The 13,516-nt window shown below is 37.3% G+C and overlaps 2 protein-coding genes across 3 annotated transcripts in view; one reads left to right on the plus strand and one right to left on the minus strand.

Moving 5' to 3' along the window:
- Window positions 1-1,910: 1,910 nt before the first annotated feature.
- On the minus strand, window positions 1,911-11,708 carry ENY2 (enhancer of yellow 2 homolog (Drosophila)). Of its 2 annotated transcripts, none has more exons than XM_004679647.2 (5): window positions 11,562-11,708; window positions 10,099-10,175; window positions 5,883-5,953; window positions 4,492-4,566; window positions 1,911-2,189 (listed from the first exon to the last, which is right to left on the minus strand). In XM_004679647.2, exons 1-5 carry the CDS (start codon window positions 11,565-11,567, stop codon window positions 2,113-2,115), a joined length of 306 nt encoding a protein of 101 aa, XP_004679704.1. In that variant the 5' UTR covers window positions 11,568-11,708; the 3' UTR covers window positions 1,911-2,112. The 2 variants fall into 2 exon arrangements, with proteins under 2 accessions (XP_004679704.1, XP_004679705.1); XM_004679648.2 differs by having other exon boundaries at window positions 1,931-2,189; window positions 11,634-11,699.
- Window positions 11,709-11,945: 237 nt separating this feature from the next.
- Window positions 11,946-13,516, plus strand: part of NUDCD1 (NudC domain containing 1) — a 39,423-nt gene continuing 37,852 nt past the window's right edge. Inside the window, exon 1 of the mRNA XM_004680001.2 lies at window positions 11,946-12,142. Coding sequence (XP_004680058.1) covers window positions 12,025-12,142 — 118 coding nt within the window. The 5' untranslated portion in view covers window positions 11,946-12,024. The remainder of the gene's footprint in view (window positions 12,143-13,516) is intronic.

Raw genomic sequence — 13,516 nt, forward strand, 5'->3', positions numbered from 1 at the left:
AGTATTATTAACTACCCACCATTTTTAACATTTTCTAAATATCTTTAAAATTTATTTCCTGTTTGACAATGGGTAGCAGAATGGTATCATCTCTTTAGATCCTTACAAAGAGAAACAAAAAACTCTTGGGTAGTCTTGTGATTATACTTGTACACATCTAAAGAGTAGGAACTTTATAAAGTCCAGTTGGTTCAAAAACTACTTTGAAATATAAATTCATCATTATCTCTGGAACAGTGAACCAAAAATATGTGAAGTCTTTCCTCACCTATAACCAATTATGTTGTTACTTTTGTGTGCCTGTAATGTTCACTTAATTTTCCTTGTCCACTCATCCGTAAGTATCACACGAAGTCAAGCTCACTTTTCCTCCCCTCTAGGTGATGCATGCAAGAGTTTAAGAACCACAGTGTAAAAGAAAGACTATGTACAAGGTGCCTCTTAGAGAAAAATAGTGGAGAATCAAACCAGAGGAATATTGTTTTAGCAACAAAAAGCTGAGTTTTGTTGGGCGAGAATGTAACAGGGCTTTCTAGTTTGTTGGGTATTCAAAGTATTTGGGGATGCTACAACTTAATTTTAGACTCTTTAGACTACGATGAGAAATACATTAATGTCAGGTCAAAAAGGGTCTGTCTAGGTGCTACGGAGTTTAAATGTGCCATGAAAAACTAGGAAGAACCATTGAGAAATTTCAAGCAGGGCAATAAAATGGCCAGGTTTGAATTTGAGTAAGGACACTTAGGCAATAGATAGGATATGGGAGGCATGGAGCATCTGGAGCAAGGAAATTATTAGGAGCTTACGGTAATAATGTGGGCTTCAACTAAGGCAGTTAAGAGGGCAGGAAGTGGACAATTTACAGCATTTCTATATTCAAAAGTGGTCCTCACTCACACGTGTTAATTGGGGACTTCTTGGAGATAACACAATCTTGTGCCACAAGCCTTACCTTTAGAATCAACATTTTAAAAAGCCTTAGATTATCTACATATCTAGGAGGTACCATTCACATAGAGATAAGGAATACAGTAGGGCAATTACAGGAAGGAAAAAGTCACTATCTTAGGTATGGTCAGTTTGAGGTGTTTATGGAATATCCATGGAAGCTGATCCATAGCAGTTAAGTGTATCGATCTGGAGGCTGGGTCGAAGTCAGATATGGAGATGCATTTACCATTATCAACCTGTTAATGTTTGAAGCCATGATCAGACCCGTTTTAAGGATTTGCCCAAGAAAAGTATATTGTCAGGCAGAGCGCCCAGGAAGTTTAAAGTCCCATACAACAAAAGGTACTCCACAAGAAACAGAAGGAACTTCCAGTAGTAGGAAGAAACAATCTGAGGAGTGGGAATAAAGTTCCAAGTGGCAGGATGGTCAACATTCTCACTTTCCAGCAGAGGTCACATAGGAATACACGAGAGTCCATCGGGTTTGGCAATCTTGATGTCAGAGTAAAGCTACGGGTGGAGATTACTTCCCATTAAGTTCTTTCTTGACCTTAGTATGTGGGGATGCAATTTAGTTTCTGCTTTCAAAGTTCAGCTGAGATGAGTATGTGAGAGGAGCTTGGTATGGAGCCAGTTTGCATGTTCTCTCTTCCAATAGGATGGTAAATTCTTTGAGGAATAAGGAAGGCACATAAAGATGAGTAAGACCCAGTCCTAATCCTCAGAGTTTATAACAAGAAATAAGAAAACTGTAATACAAGATGGGACATATATTATAAAATAGAAAAGGGATTTAAAAAAGGAACACACCACATCCAGACAATCAGAAGCAGCTGCTTATTTCTCCTTGGTTGTTAGCACAGAGATTTGCACATACTTAACACTTAAACTATATTAATTGCTGACTTCTTTCTCAACAAATTTGGTGAATTGTTAATAATGTCCCATTTATTTCAAAATCCAAGGAAACTTCAAACTTATTCATGAGATATTTATTAAAATAACACATTTAGGGAAAAAAATCAATACAATGTATACATCATTACTGAAAAATGTATACCATTATACAAAAAAGGATTTTATTTTGGAAAATGATTCCTAATTTATGTCAAGTTTTACTTTCAGAAATAAAACCACAAAACAACACAATCTAATTCAATCTTAAAGGCTGGCATGCTGCGCAAGGAATGTTCTTATTCTTTGTAGAAGTTCCTTCTTTACACTGTCAGGTACCAGGGCTGAAATAAAAAAGTAAAAATATAAGAACACAAAGATACAATTAATATACATCAATTTAATATTTGATATTTTATTCAGAATCACCAATAAAAGAATTATTAAACTGTCTGAAAAAGATATATTTGCAATTCACTGTTTGAACTATCCAATACCTAAAAATACTGCACAATGATAAGAAAACCTAGAAAATTCTCTAAATATACAATAGTTAAGGCCCTTTTTATGCTGAGTTTGTAACAGATTTTATTTAAACATAACAAGTTAAGCTTGGTCAATACCACCATGACGAAGTCATCAGTCAAAATCTGGGAAGCATTCAATGAACTGGGCTAATCACTATAATCTCTTCAAATTGATAAAGCAAAGATCAGGAGATCAGTAGAAAAATGAACAAAAGCGATGAAGAAAAGGCGAATCACATAGTTTTTGAACAGAGAAGAGTCCTAATAACCACATAAGAAAAATAAAAATGAAAACCACATTCGATAAATGTTTTATCAGTCAGACTGGTGAAAACTCAAAGGTCAATAATATACTGTGTTGGAAAAGATAGAAAATTGGCACTGTCATAGAAGCTGGTAAAGATATAAACTGGTGCATCACTGGAAAATAATGTATCACTAGGAAAATAATTTGGTACTATTTAACTGAAATAAATGTACATATTTTCTGATTTAACACAGATACAACAACTACAACAGTGCTAGTATTTATTTTATACTTCTTGAATTTTGAACCATGTAACTATTATCTCATCAGGTAAGAATGCTCTTTGGAATTTTACCTGCTATCAATGTCAACAAACAAATCTAAACTATTATTTCTCCTCCTCTACTAATAATTAATTTAAGCTTCCAATGTTATTTGCTAAAATCCAGAGAAAATAGAAAATTTCAGACATATCTTAATAAATCTATAAAGAATTCTACAAATATGTACACAAATCATCAAAATTATGGTAATTTGGAACAAATTAATTAGGGATAGAGTGTGACTACAAAGGGATCACACGGAGACCTTTTGGGAGTATTGCTGACTACATGCATAGATACATGTAGATAAAATCACAGAGCTACACACCCCAGGGAAAAAATGTCAATTATACTTTGTTAAAAAAAATACTTCTATCAATGAAAATATGGTCGAGAACACAAAAGAAAAGATTTACTTTCACTTTTCTTTATTTGCTCCTTTTCTGACAAGGGAGTTACAAGGGATTAACAAATACACAAGATGCAAGTGTTGAAGGATAAGCAAAGGACAAACTCTACCCTGTACAAGTTCCTAAATGTTACTAGATTAAGCATAAATTAGAGTAAAAACAGAAAACAGAGAAAATCATTTGAAATATAAACTCATGGGTGGAGGGAAGGAGACACACATACAATAAATACCATTTCCCCCCAAGACATGCATGGAGAAAAAAAAAAAGGCCATGATTTGCTCTATAAACGGGTCTAAAGAGATGGTTGGATGGTTGGAAAGCTCCTTCCCAGCAGGCAGGTTCAGGGAACTAGAATTCTCTGGAAATAAGCTTCAAATTTACTTAGTTTTAATACTTAAAAGTCTTCTTACTATTTCTTTGTAAGAAAACATCTAGAGGATCATCTAATTTACATACATTTACCGGTAACTACAAAAAGCTTCTCAAAATAAATGAAAATAATATAGCTACATCTGATATAACAATATAATGCAATCCCTGACAAATATTTATTGCATGTCAGTGTTTTCCTCTTTCCAGTACCGTCTCTAAAAAAGGCATTAAAGGGAGAAAGGAAGACGCCTATAGTTGAGTTTTAAATATGGATAACCCTAAACATGAAGTTAAGGTGTTAGCACATTCTTAGACATTCAAGAAGACAGAGTTTTGTTTATTTTTAATAAGAAAAAAGATAGCAAAGCAATGCCTCAGTAATTGGAATAAAACTCTGAACTATTAAATATTAAGTACAGCCAGGTCAAATCTGATTAAAATTTAAAATCCTAGCTTCAGCAATATTTACTCTACATAATTCTGTATTTAAAAAAAAAAAAAAACCTGTCTTAGTAACCATATAAATTTACATTTGCATGCTGCTTTAGAGGACAAAAATATTTACAACTCTTGTCTCATTTATTATGCAAGAGCATGCTATAGAGGCAGATAAACAATTATAACTCTGCCCAATGAGGAACTGCAAGTACCCAAATACTTCTGGAAAGGTGCTTTTCCTTGTAAAAAGACAGAAAGCTGAATCAGCAAACAAAAAAATTTCCTACTTTTAATACTCATTTCCTTACACACAATCTATTCCTTACCTCTGCCTTTTGGTGTGATTTCAGCCACCAAGTCATCAACAGTAACGTGTTCTAGTCCTTTTTCTTTAATTACCTCTTATGCAAAAGCAAAAAACAAATCATATCATTTAAAATCATTATCTGTAAGAAAGATTTTCATAGAGGAAGGGTTAAGATCATGTTTTTAGAGTGCAGACTGGTTTTTTTTTTTTTTAAAAGAGGATAGTTCTTTTTTCTAATGAAGATTTAAGTTCAACCTTAAACACATTAAGTATTCACCAGACCCAAAACATAAAAGCCTACTTATCTCTCAGCTAAATAACCAACATATTAGCAAATAATTAAAACATTTAGAATGAATCTGACTGAAGTTCAAATACAAATCTGCAAAAAGATGGAAGTTTTTAACTGCATGTTTTATATTTCATTATAATCCAACTAGCTCTTGAACATAGGGAGAAGGAAAGCTATTACTTGAGCCTATCCTAAACAGTCCAAAATGAAAATACAGAACAACTCCTTTGCTCCTTTATCTTCTCTAGGTTCAGTCAAAAGGACTAGAACAGGGAATGTATTTAAAATTTACTGGCCCTCTATGATGTGCTGGGTGTTCTGCATCACAATAATTTAACAGGCTGGATACTGTCCATGCTTCACAGGTGAGGCAGATGAGGCCTGGATAAATAGCTCAAGTAGAAATCCAGCTCTAGTGTTTTACCAGTGAAGATTTATATGACCTCAAAGTTATGCTTTCACTAGTTTGCCACACTCTCTTCTTAGAGTTTATGTTCTATTTTCTATTATCATTGCTATTTCTAGAAACCACTACAATACATTAAAAATATACAGTATTCCACTGAAACAAAAATTAAGCCACAAAATAAGGAGGCTCATCTTAGTTACATGTATAATTAATAGTACCCAGCAATTCAACAAGTTTCCATTCTGCATTTTAAAAAATATAATTCTCTAAAAATTTTCTGGATGATTTTAAAAATAACAGTTAAAGACTGTAGATGTATTTCTTATAAGTCTGCCAACCACAAAGTGCTCAATTTGTTAAGTTAAAACATATTAGAAATAAGTAATGCTAACTTTGAGTAGGAGCACTAAAAATGGGAGAATTCCTTATTTTGAATCTAAAGAAAATATTTTTGCAAGAGATAGCAAAAGAAAATTTCTAAAAATTTAGGAATTAGGTCTATAAATTACCACTATATACGTGGTGTACATACACACACACACACACACACACACACACACACACACGGAAATCATTACCACAAAAATCAAGTTCTTATTTGTTTAAAATTATATCCACTTAATATATCTTAAAATACTACTTTTTCTAGTGAATTCCAACACAGTTGAGAGCAATGGAATTAGCTTATCTTCTAAAAGAAACTGATTACCTTTACAGTGTGCTTTCAATTGATCTTTCCAGCCACATTCAATTAATTTAGCTCTCAGCAACTCTTTGAGGCTGTTGAAAAAGAAGTGTTTTTGAATTAAACTACAACAACGTACAACACCTTAGATAAGAATGTTTGAAGCAAAGGTTCAAGTGTTCAATTAAAAACCTCCTGTGGGTTCTCCCTAGTGGTGCAGCCGTTTAAAGCACAGCACTAAGAAGCTAAAGCCACTTCAGCATGAGTTTGATCTCTGCCCGCCCTGGAGGTGACCGGCATGGTATGGCAGACCCCTCCTGACCACCCACTCCTCCCCTCAGTAGTGTGCTTCAACGATCTGCCTGTTCTGTTCCCCACTCTGTCTTCTGGTGATCCTCTCATCACCCCTGCACCTCTGGCCTGTACTAATTCTGTATGCACAAATAAATAAATCTTTAAGAAAAAAAAAAAATAATAAACCTCCTGCGTTCTAGTTACCAATCCTAATTTAACCATGATTTAATCTTGGTTCAATTACTTAGTTATACTGTGACCTTATATGCAAGTCATTTAAGCTCTAGGTCTCATTTTCATCATCAGTAAAACTAAGTGAAATACATGGGACGCAAAACTATTCTTTTGAATACAAAATTTTATTGTCAAATGTGGTTCTCTTCCCTGTTATATATCATCTATTTAATGCCCACAGAAACCCCCCTCTCTTGTTTCCATTAACCTTCTAAATTATACATTAACTATGGTATTTCTTCTACTAGACATCTTATACTAGTTATTATACAATGATTATACAACTATGGTATTTGATTCTAAGATGGCTGTTTCCCATATTTTAACATTTAGTAACTGGTATGTCTATCACAATTTAATTGGCAGTTTTTTTTTTTTTCCCTTACTGGGAAAAAATAATGGTGTGTATTGTAACTGATGGCATTATGGGTGTGACAAAACACACCATTTTTCTTATTAGGATTTTTCACTTTTTCCCATATCCACTATTACAAATCTTCAATTCATAACCTAAATTATCTAATTTTCTGGTTAAACATGTCACATCCCAACTAAAACCATTTTCAAAATTCCTAGATATTGGGCCTCCCTGGTAGCACAAAGGGTTAAGTCTCAGCACTATGAAGCTATCAGCAGCCATTGCAGCACGGATCCCTAGCCAGGGATCTAAACCACTTCTGTCTCACCTGCTGGTCCCCTCAGCAGTGTATTTCAGTAGATCTGCCTGTTCTGCACTCCTCTGTCTGTGGTGAATCCTTTTACCCACCCTGCACCGCTGGTCTACACCCCAGCTCTTTTTTAATAAGTCTTTTAAAAAAATCAACAACATTCCTAGATATGTACACAGCAGCCTTTCCATCTTCAATATTTAGTTGGGCCTCTTAAAAGGGTGAAAACCCAATTTTTACTGCTTCCCCACATCATGCATGTTAGTTAGAATGGTATCTCTGGTCTTCTGACTTAGGCAGTATCCTTCACCCAATGATTTTGTTAACACTATATATCCAATCCATGAGCAAATCCTACTGGCTCCATTTAAAAAATATGTATCTAAACTCAAAATGTTTTCCATTCTCTGCCATACTGCCCTGCTCAAGTTGCCATCTTGTCTTAACTACCAAATATCTAATTTGTACCCCTGCATCTTCCTCTCACTGTTCAAAACTCGCCAGTGACTTTCCAGTTTATCCAGAATAAAACTGCAGGTTTTTGCTGTAGCCTAAATGACCCTTGATCTGATCTGCCCCTCTCCAGGTATATCCCTGAGTTTATCTTTTCTCTCTCCTCCAACTTATTTGTTATTATTAGTGTACATGATGTCCTCAAAAGTGCCAGGCAAATGTACATGATGTCCTCAAAAGTGCCAGGCAAATTCCTGTCTCAGGAATATGAAGGAGTGGGAGGAACACTCTTAAGAAAAAAATCCCTCATATTTTTCTGATCTCTTATTAGTGAAGTCTTTTCTGTTTGTTTTTTTCTCCCTATCCAAAATAACCCACCTCATTATTCTTTGTGTTATTTTCCCACTAGAGCTCATCACCATCTGACATGTTACATTGTGTTTCCTTCCACTGGAATGTAAATGCCAATGATAAACAGCTTTCATTTTGTTCACCACTGTACCTCTAGCACCTTAACAAGACATGACATATGGTAGAAAATCTAACTTTACACTGCATGTATTTGAAAACACAAACAAATGAAGAATAAAATCACCTATAGTCACTGCTGGCACTATTATCTTCTCAGTTTCACACAGCATTGTTCTAGATGTCCTTTCTTCCCCATTCCTGTATTGAGGGCTGCTTTTATTAAAAAAAAAAAAGTCTAAATTCTCCTTTCCAACTCTGCTATTTTTTATTCTTAGCCTAATATAATCTTCTAACACATTCTTCTATAACCCGTATCTAGTCCTTCAGGTCTACCCTCCACACTGCTGAAAACATTCCTAGTATACAAATGTGTTACATTCTCTGTCTTAAAATCCTTTGTGACCCCTATCACTGAAGGATAAAGAAAATAACAGAAATGCTTTCAAACCCACCATTTATTTCTCTGCCCCTTCTTTACCAGAAAGAAAAACTACCACCAACAAGAAAACCACTAGGCAATTCTCAGTGTAAGAAATCTAGATAGGGATCTAGAAAGAAATGTGGTCTAAGCAAAGCTAACAGATAATAGGTGGAAACTGGTCTATTACCTAAGTAGAGGAGAGTTAAGTGTTTTTTTGAAACTACTAGTCAGAATGTATTAAATTCTGAAACGCTAGCTACTCTGTCACTTAGCTGGTAGATCATGTCTGACAATAAGGCTAACCCAGAAGAAAGCAGGGCAGAGAAAAAGACTTATTATTCCTGAAAACAATTTGATAGCCCGAACCCAGTAGTGCCTGAAGCAACTTTGAACTCTTTAGGTGAGTTTATATATTTCCACTGGCTAAGCCAAGTTTGCGTTTAGTTTTTAACATTTTCTTTTCTTTCTTCTAAAGATTTATTTTATTTATGAATACAAGAACTGGAATCTAGGCTAGAGGTACAGGGGTGAGGGGATTCACCAGAGAGAGAGAGTGGGGAACAGAACAAGCAGATCTAGTAAAATACACTGCTGAGGGGAGCAGCAGTTGAGACAAGTGAGGTCTGCTGCAACATGTGGGTCACTTCCCTGGCCGGGGATTGAGCTTGTGCTGCAATGGCTGGCTATAGCTTGATATCACTAAGTCTGTAACCCCTGTGCCACCAGAGAGGTCCAGTTTTTAACAATTCCAATGGACAGAATTCTGACTTACAAAATTCAGTCCTCCTGTCAATGTATTGACATTTACCTTCTAGTTTTCATTTTACAGTTCCTCAAATTATCATCATGTAACAAATCTATGAGATTGTACATTCTGTTAAATTTCCCTAATTGCCCTCTTTACTGGTTTGTAGAATTACAAATTTTCTTTCCCAGCTAAAGTATTTCTTTTACTATTCAGTGAGGCTTTACTTTTGATATCTTAACCTCTTGGTAAAGATCAAAGAGCCATCTGTTCTTTATATATACTTCTCTTATATAACTTATCACCCTGGTTCTGGAAGCATTCTTGATTTCTTAGGTTTTCCTTTGTACTTTTAAGCCTATTCATTCTCAAATATGTTCTTAGCCTATTAAAATGCTCTGCTCATTGCTGGGTATACAATGTTATTTTTGCTGCCAAGAAAATTAATTTGGAGGATACAACTAAGAAGGTGGCGGTTACAATATAACAGAATGTTATAATAGAACAAAGTATTGGGGGTTCAACAGATACCTAGAAAAGATGGTATTTAAATTAAAATCTGGAAGATGAGAGGATAAGGTGAAAACGAAGGGAAGGAAGAAGAAAGTTTAATAAGAGAAACAGCACATATTGCTCCAAGGTTAAAAGCTGAAACTGGCACCATCATACTGTCTCTCTGTTAAAACCTGGGTAGTGTTACGTATATCTTCAATTGTAGTTATTTCCATACAGATTATATTCTCTGATTCATTTTTCTTCTACATCACTCAATTTCCTCAATGACTTGCAATAATGAACATACCTGTTTAGAGAATTCAGGAAATGAAACTTTTGATAATCTCAGTTTACTGTAATTCTTCCCACTGACATCAGTTTTGCCCTTGACATTTTGATTCTTATAATGCAACTGTAACTTATAAGATGTGAAATCTATTAACATAATCTATTACTTACCGTTCTCTTTCTCCAGTTTCTATCAACTTTTGGTTAATCGCTGCTCTCATCTGCGCATCTTTGTTCATCTTGCTAACCTGAACATCAACATGTATTTTCAGATACAGAATATTTACAAAGCATTTTTTTCTAAATCCTGTAGGTAAACATCCCAACATGTTTAATATTCTGTCTACCAACTGAAGGGTTAATTTCAACAATGTGTTACAAATGTCATTACACTTAATATTATTTACTGCACCTCAAGAAGTCATACTGATAAACTCACTTTATAATTTTCCTCCCTCATATCATCCCCTTTGTTAACAAGCCTCGGGACAGTAATAATTAATGTAACACTTATTAAACACATACGTGCTTGGTATTGGATTAACTTGTTGGGCTTTTAATCACATCTAACTCCCAGAACTTGTTTTTTAATGTATTAACATAATTCACATTTTACAGATGAGAAAACTGAGGCACAGAGAGATAGACCATGAAGGCAGGAGCTGAACTCGGGGACTTTAAGTGCAGGACCCCTAAACACTACTGCACATAACTGATTGCTAAACATTTTTGCACCGTCACTGGCTATAACTCAAAATAACCTATGAAAAAAAGAATGAAAATTTCTGGTAAATTCTAAGAGCTTACTGTTCACTGAGGATGTTAACCAGAATTACGACTGCCAAAGTAGCAGTAAAGCACGTATATGCTCTTTACTAAAGTTTGCTGGGAACACAAGGAAAAACAAATCTGAAACGAATCTCCTTTATAGGATTCTCAATTTTCAGTAAAAACAGAGAAGCTTAACTAAGATGATGTTTAAAAAAAAAAAGAAAGAAAAAGGTTAGGTGGTAAAATCTTAAAATCTGGACTAAGGTAACATTACCCACCTAAATGTCACTAACTTGAGACTACTTTTGTTCTCCCCTATCTCGCCTGTAGGAAAACGCATGACTTGCCAATGAGTTTTCATAGTTGATTCTTTTTTTCTTTCTTTTTCTTTTCTTTTTTTTTTTTGAGGTGAACAGGGTAAAGAACGGGCTGGGGAAAGATCTGCTTTTGTAGCTGCTGGCTAACACTTTCAAAATAATGCCACGGTCCAGTCAGCCCCCACCCTAGAATCTTGAATATGATTTCGCCTTGGCCCCTAAAATATGGATAGTGACCTTGGACAAGTCACTTAGTTTTTAAAGGCCTCAGTTTTCTCACTGGCAAAAGAAGAGCGCTAAGGTATTCCTCCCAGTTCAGACATTCTTTGGGAAAATAGAGTAGGGCGGAGACAGCGGGAGAGGCGGGAGGGGAGGAGCCAGAAAACAAAGCGAGGACTGGCTTCTGGCCAACTCCGGTAGCACGCCCGGTCGGAAAGCCCTACAGGCCCGCGAGCGCGGGTCGGGGAAGCTAAGGAAAGACAGCACATCGAAAGGAGCCTGGGCTGGGCCCGGGTCCCGGCCCTAAGGACCACGGGCATAGCTCACCACCATCACCGCGGGCGAGGGCCGTCCCTTCCCAGCGACGAAATGACCCTTGCGCTGGCGACCGTTACCTACCACACTCTTCGGCTGCCCAGACTTAGACCCTCAGTAGCTCGGGCACCTAAGCACACAGAAAGCTAGAACACGCATTTCCGGGGCGGGGTCTCGCCTCCCTGCCTATAATGTGAGAATTTAACCAGCGCGGGCCGCCTCCTGGTTGCTCAGCCTTCTGGGTAAGAGAGTCCAGACAGTACTGTTGTACGGGCTCTAAATCCCCCAGAAAACTACGAAGCCCAGCATGCAACAGTCAGCGTTCTCACGGGTACTACATTTCCCAGAAGGCAGTCTGTCCCGCAGTGTTTTCTGGGATGGGAACCACGCCGCCTCCCAGTCTGGGTTCTAAGAGTGAAGCGCGGACCTTTCAACAAGAGCTTTATTAATTTTCACGCTGGTACCCTGGAGAGCCATGGAAGTGGCTGCTAATTGCTCCCTCCGAGTGAAGAGACCGCTGTTGGATCCCCGGTTCGAGGGTTATAAGCTCTCCTTGGAGCCGCTGCCCTGTTACCAGCTGGAGCTTGACGCAGGTGGGAAGCTGGGGCGCCCCTCACACTCTGTTCCTTTTACTTTTATGCTGCGATCGCCCTAATCTTACCGTGTTTACTTCCTTTCCCACTCGGGGAGCAAGGCGACCGTGGCCTTTCTCAAGGCATATCGGGCGGGCGTGGACTCAGTTGTCCACCTTTGGAGAAGGACAATATCCCGTGAGAGCCGCCTTGGTGGGGTTCTTCCTTAGTGGGACCTTGGGTGGATCCTTTGCTTAGCTTCGGGGCTTGGAGTCCCAGCACCCCGTTGCTGTCTAGGCGCCGGCCGCCTGCCAGTCCCTGGCTTGGATCCTGCTGTAGAGAAAGCTTACGGACATGCTTTTCCTTTGGAGCACCCTCTAAACGTGTGCGTGGAGAAAGCATACCTAGGAGGATACCAGCTCCTGTTTCTTCTTGATGAAACCCTATTGCAGTTCAGAGTATTTTCAGTTACCGGGTGCTATTACTAAGGAATTTATGGTATTGAACATCCCTAGAACATTTTTATTTAAATTTTTATTATAATAGTTTATTTTTACATCATTTTGTGCCTTTTCCCATCTCAGCTGCAATCCCCGGACTTCCCATCACCAATTCAATATAATAGTTTATTTTTACATCATTTTGTGCCTTTTCCCATCTCAACTGCAATCCCCAGACTTCCCATCACCAATTCACCCGTATGCTATCACCATAGTCCCGTGCACTAACCCCCACCCCCAATTTTTGACCCCATTCCCTATTCTGTCTCCGTAAAATGTCTCTGGTATATTTGTTCATTCCCCCCATCCCACCCCACTTTATGTCCCTGCTATGAGTGAAATCACCGGTATTTTTCTTTTTCTTTTTCTTTCCTGCTTATTTCACTAAGTATGATCCCTTCCAGCTCCATCCATGTTACTGCAAAAGGCCTGCGTTTATCATTTTTGATCAAAAGGCCTGCGTTTATCATTTTTGATCACTGAGTAATAGTCTATTGTGTATATGTGTCATATCTTTTTAATCCAGTCATCTACTTTTGGGCATTTGGGTTGATTCCACATCTTTCATATTGTAAATAAAGCAGCAATAAACATGGGGGTGCGGGTGTCTTTTTGAATCAGTGTTTTTGTGTCTTTTGGGTAGATACCTAGGAGTGGGATGGCTAGGCCATGTGGAAGCTCCATTTTTAGCAGTTTGAGGAACCTCCAGTTTTCCATAGTGCTTATATTAGTTTGCATTCCCACCAGCAGTGCAGGAGAGTTCCTTTTCTCCACATCCTCACCAACATTTGTTGTTGCTAGTTGTTTTAAGATGTGCCATTCTCACTGGTGAGGTGGTATCTCATTGTGGTTTTAATTTTCATCTCCCTTATTACAAGTGGAACATGACTAGAAC

The sequence above is a fragment of the Condylura cristata genome, unplaced genomic scaffold (genome assembly GCF_000260355.1).
Source record: "Condylura cristata isolate star-nosed mole 26May11 unplaced genomic scaffold, ConCri1.0 scaffold00009, whole genome shotgun sequence".
In the NCBI taxonomy this organism is placed as follows: Eukaryota; Metazoa; Chordata; class Mammalia; order Eulipotyphla; family Talpidae; genus Condylura; species Condylura cristata.

Bases quoted from the DNA above. Each gene is read 5' to 3' on its own strand.
- ENY2 (XM_004679647.2), bottom strand. The intron at 4,567-5,882 runs GTAATCAGTTTC...CTTTTGCATAAG, and splicing joins ATTGAAAGCACACTGTAAAG to AGGTAATTAAAGAAAAAGGA. The intron at 2,190-4,491 runs GTAAGGAATAGA...TTTTTATTTCAG, and splicing joins AATCACACCAAAAGGCAGAG to CCCTGGTACCTGACAGTGTA.